Source organism: Octodon degus, unplaced genomic scaffold, assembly GCF_000260255.1.
Source record: "Octodon degus isolate 3935 unplaced genomic scaffold, OctDeg1.0 scaffold00334, whole genome shotgun sequence".
In the NCBI taxonomy this organism is placed as follows: Eukaryota; Metazoa; Chordata; class Mammalia; order Rodentia; family Octodontidae; genus Octodon; species Octodon degus.
The window spans coordinates 26,050-30,939 of NW_004524910.1; the positions used below are offsets into that span (position 1 = coordinate 26,050).

The window sequence follows — 4,890 nt, forward strand, 5'->3', positions numbered from 1 at the left end:
TAAAATCAGCATGGTACTGGCAACAAAATAGACTTGAGGATCAAAGGAATAGATTAGAAAATGCTGAAGTGCCCACAAACACACTCAGCCACCTTATCTTTGACAAAGGGGCCAAACATACTCACTGTAAGAAAGATATCCTCTTTAACAAATGGTGCTGGGAAAATTGGCTCTCTACATGCACAATCACCCTTAAACCAGCTATTCCTCTACTGGGAATTTTCCCAGAGGATTCAAAATCATCATATCATAGTGATATATGTTTGCCTGTATTTGTAGCAACACAATTTTTAATAGCCAAATCTTGGAAACAACCAAGATTCCCATCACCTGAAGAATGGTTGAAAACGATGTGGTGTTTTTGCACAATGGAGTATTATTCAGCTATTAAGAATGATAAACTCAATGCGTTTATACTGAAGTGGGTGCCACTTGAACATATACTCATAAGTGAAATAAACCAGACACACATGTGTAAATATCATATAGTCTCCCTTGTAGAAGAACTCAAAAGAAGAAATACAAATAGAACGGTATAATACAAGTAAAAGGAAAGCAGGATCTCAAGGACTTAACTAATCAAGAGAGGGAAAGGAGTAGAGCTAGGAAACATGAATAAGTCAAGTCATACAGTCATATGAAGAAGATGGACAAGGCAATGGTCCTGAGAATCTTCAGAAGATTTTTTAATCTAGCAGTAAATTGGAAATATTTTCATCCTGACTAACTATATATACTGATACCTGTGAAATAAGAAACTGCACTCCAGATAGTAATTTGTAATAGTAGTTTCATGCTTGTAGTGCCTGTCATTCTGGTATTCTGAATATGGGCTGCTTGTCATGACATGTCAGTTGCTGCTATGATGTCTGGCAGGTAGATGGTTGTTCAAGAAGAAAGAGGTGGTGAATGAAATCAAGAAATAGGAAAAGTAATATTGTGGGACTGTCCTGTTTCAAGGTTGTAAATGGTGAGATTTTTGGACTTATGTGTAAACATAAGAAGTATATAATTCTTTATGCCTATTTTTAAAATATATTCTAATTTTTAAATGATTTTCATCATATTCTGTAGGGACTTAAATTTCAACATATCAATACTTGATGAAAAATACCTGTTCCATATTATGCCTAAGATGTTTGATATGCAGACAGATAGTGAGGTTAAGCTTAACAGCCTAAGTTGTTTGATAATAACAATAACCTTGTCTTCTGGATGGTTAACAACCTAAGTTTGCAGACCAAAATTAGAGAAAGAGGAGGGCTGCAAGGAAAGCCAGCATTTTTGCCCTAGATTTCTAAGGTCAATTAAGACTCAGGACATATGAGAACTTCTACTGTAACATCACGTAACTGAGTAGTGTCCCAAATTTTCTGATCAAGGAGATTATGGAGTGAAAGAGGAAAGTGACTGATGATTTATAGTGTGCCTACAGAGAGTCACATGGAGAGAAACATTCTTTCAGGCTTTTACAGAGAGCACATCGGCTAAGCAATGGCCGTGACTCATTCACATGGCTGACATTCACAAAGGTTCTACAATCTGAGGTACAGGATCTCAGGATAAATCCTGAGGGGATTTCACTGACCTTATCACCCCAAACGCTACAAGTCTTGTTGCATATGTCCTGCTTTACCTTGGTCTTAACCATCCAGCAGAAAAGTATAAAAACAAATATAAGAAGTAAAGCCATGCTGTTATGTTGAGCTGTAGGGGACTCAGGTCAACAATTTCTGACATTGCCAGTCAAGCAAAGACCCAATACTATTATGGGCTACTGGACTATTTTAGAACACTTTGCTGAGATTACACACCTATAATATTCAAATAACGGAACTTAACAAAAATGGGTATACAGATGAATGTTCATTTTGTATCTGTCTATTCAAAGTGGATCAGATAGATATATAGTTACATTCTCTTAATGAATACAGTGATTTGTTCTAATGGTGTTTGTAAATATGATATCATGTCCGCATCTTGTACAGTAATTAACCACTAGCAAGAATGTATGCAATGTGTTAATTATTGAAACTGTCCTACCAATTTGATTTGAAACTTTCTCATTGCTATTTGTTTATCAATAAAATTATGGGAGAAAAGAAAGAAAACAAATTCTTTCTTTCCATGTCTCCAAGGTTGTCATTATACTCACAGTTTACCATCATCCAAAATTATGTTTCAGTAACTCTTTTGAGAGCTGCTTTGACATCCTTGTTCCTCAGGCTGTAAATGATAGGGTTCAACATGGGTGTCACTGCTGAGTAGAACACAGAGATCATTTTATCTCTTTCATTCATTATCTTGGAGTTAGGCCTCATGTAGGCAAATATTGCTGAGCCATAGAAGAGAATAACAACAATGAGATGGGAACCACATGTAGAAAAGACCTTGAGCCTTCCCTCTGCAGACTGCATCTGGACCACAGTGTTGATGATATTCCAGTAAGAGATCAGGATGAGAGAGACAGGAGCCAGGAGAATTACCACACCCATTGCAAAGATGGCCATCTCTGTTGTGTAAGTGTCTGCGGAAGCCAGCTTCAAAAGGGCAGGAGGCTCACAGAAAAAATGGTTAATGATATTGTTGCCTCGGTAAGGAAGATGCAAAGTGAATGTGGTGTCCACCAGGGACACAAAGGCTCCACTGGCCCAGGACCCTACAGCCAGCTGTACACAGACCTCACGTGTCATGATAGTGGAGTAGTGCAATGGCTTACACACAGCCACATACCTGTCATACGACATCACTGCCAGAAGAGCACACTCTGTACACCCAGCCAGGAGTAAAACTACTATCTGTGTTGAGCATCCAACAAAGGAAATGGTTTTCCTCTTCACCAGAAAGTGTACAAGCACTTGGGGCACAGTGGTGGTAGAAAAACAGAGATCAGCAAAGGAAAGGTTTCTAAGGAAAAAGTACATGGGTGTGTGGAGTCTGGAATCTGTGTGGATAAGCACGACCATCAGCAGGTTTCCCAGCACAGTCAGCAGGTAGATGGCCAGAAACACGAAGAAGAGGAGAAATTGTGTGTTTGGATCTTGTGAGAGGCCCAGGAAGACAAATTCCACCACAGAAGTTTGGTTCTTCTCCCCCATGAGTATTTACTCCTGAGTATAGACCAACAACCAGAAAAGAAATCTGTTAACCATCTATTTCAGGAAATGAGCTTAGCTATTTTATTTAGGAGTATCTAACTCTGTGTTGTAATTTACATTTTTTAAAAGCTTTAATAATAAAAAACTGAGTTTTGTTTTGGTCATTAGTTCTGACAATTTTAAGTTGTTACTATTATTTCTCCATTTGAATCTTTTACTAGCATTAGTGGTCAAAAAATCATTTTAGGTTTTTGTTCATGACCAACCCTCAACTGAACCACCTAATCATTTGTGGTAAAAAAGACTCTCGTCGATATCAGAAATTGTTGACTTGAGCCTTTTACAGCTCAGCATATTAATATGGCTTTACTTTTTATATTTCATTTTTATACTTTTCTGCTAGATCCTACTGAAATCACACTAGTATTATGAACTACTGGACTATTTTGGAATATTTTGCTGAATTCACACACCTGTAATATTCAAATGACAAAACTAAACAAAAAAGTGGATACAAATGTACCACCATTTTGTATCTGTATATTAAAAATAGTTTAGATAGATATACAGCTACATTCTCTTAATTCAATGAATAGAAAGATTTGTTCTAATAGTGTTTGTAAACAGGATATCATGTCAGCATCTTGTACAATGAATAGCCACTAAGACAACAATATGCAATGTATTAATTATTGAAACTGTCCTACTAATCGGATTTAAAACTGTCACATTGCTATTTGATTCTCAATAAAATTATGAGGAAAAACCTCTTGAGTAGTTCATAACTCAAGCAAATTTCTGTGTCTTTAAGCATTTAGTATTATGTTGAGATTTTTGTGATATTTATGTTGGGTGATATTTTCCTTATATTTACAAGGTAATTCTATACTGTCACCACTCAGCAATGAATGTAATGTACTGTTCTCCTATCCTGTCCCTTTCCAAAATTCATTGTTTTAAAAAAGGCCATTCTTTTGGATTCAAGTAAAAAAAAAGACTGAAAAATATTCTCCAACACCCCTGTGAGCTGTCCTTGCTCTTTTTGTAACCTACAGCTTGCTTTCCTTTGTGAAAACAGTTGGAAATGAAGGGGACAGGTTTTGCAATTCTCTTTGCTTGATCTCCCTCATCTGCTCATTGAAAATAAACCAATAGTCTTTCTCCATTCCCATAGTTTTATAACCAATCTCATTGGCAAGGTATATATACACACAATAATAAAAGTAAGGCATATGTAATTATTATCAATATTCTAAGAGCCATAGCTAACGATCAATTTGAAAAAAAGAAACAACAAATATTTAGAGAACTGACAAACATTATTCGCAGATCATTGGATCCCTCAAAAACTCAGTCATTGTCATTCTATAATAAGTGGCAAAATGCAAAATGAAAAAAATAGAATACAGAATGAATAAATTTTTGTACAAAAGTAAGCAAATTTAAATTTCAGTAAAAATCACTCAAAAAATGAACAATGGCTAAACTCAGCAGTCTTAAGAAATTTCTAAGACTTTTATGAAATAAAAAGAAACAACTTGTAATTGTCAAAACCAATGAACAAAATGAAAATTCTGTCTTATGATGTAGAAGTGATTAAGAAAACAGAACTGAAGAGCACAGTACTGTCTTCCAATTTATTGACATGAAAAACCAAGTCTCACATCCAGGGAGATGGCTCAATAGAATAAGCACTTCCCTGGCAAGTGCAAGGCCCTCAGTTCAATCCCTGGTTCCACAAAAAAGAAAGAAAGAAAGAAAGAAAGAAAGAAAGAAAGAAAGAAAGAAAGAA

The 4,890-nt window shown here is 35.9% G+C and overlaps 1 protein-coding gene across 1 annotated transcript; it reads right to left on the minus strand.

Annotated features, from left to right (window-relative positions):
- Positions 1 to 2,174: 2,174 nt before the first annotated feature.
- Positions 2,175 to 3,098, minus strand: LOC101592931 (olfactory receptor 2D3-like). Its single transcript, XM_004647857.1, has one exon. The coding sequence runs from the start codon at positions 3,096 to 3,098 to the stop codon at positions 2,175 to 2,177; it is 924 nt and encodes a 307-aa protein (XP_004647914.1).
- Between the last annotated feature and the right edge of the window lie 1,792 nt (positions 3,099 to 4,890).

Bases quoted from the DNA above. Each gene is read 5' to 3' on its own strand.
- LOC101592931 (XM_004647857.1), bottom strand. From the start codon at position 3,098: ATGGGGGAGAAGAACCAAACTTCTGTGGTGGAATTTGTCTTCCTGGGC.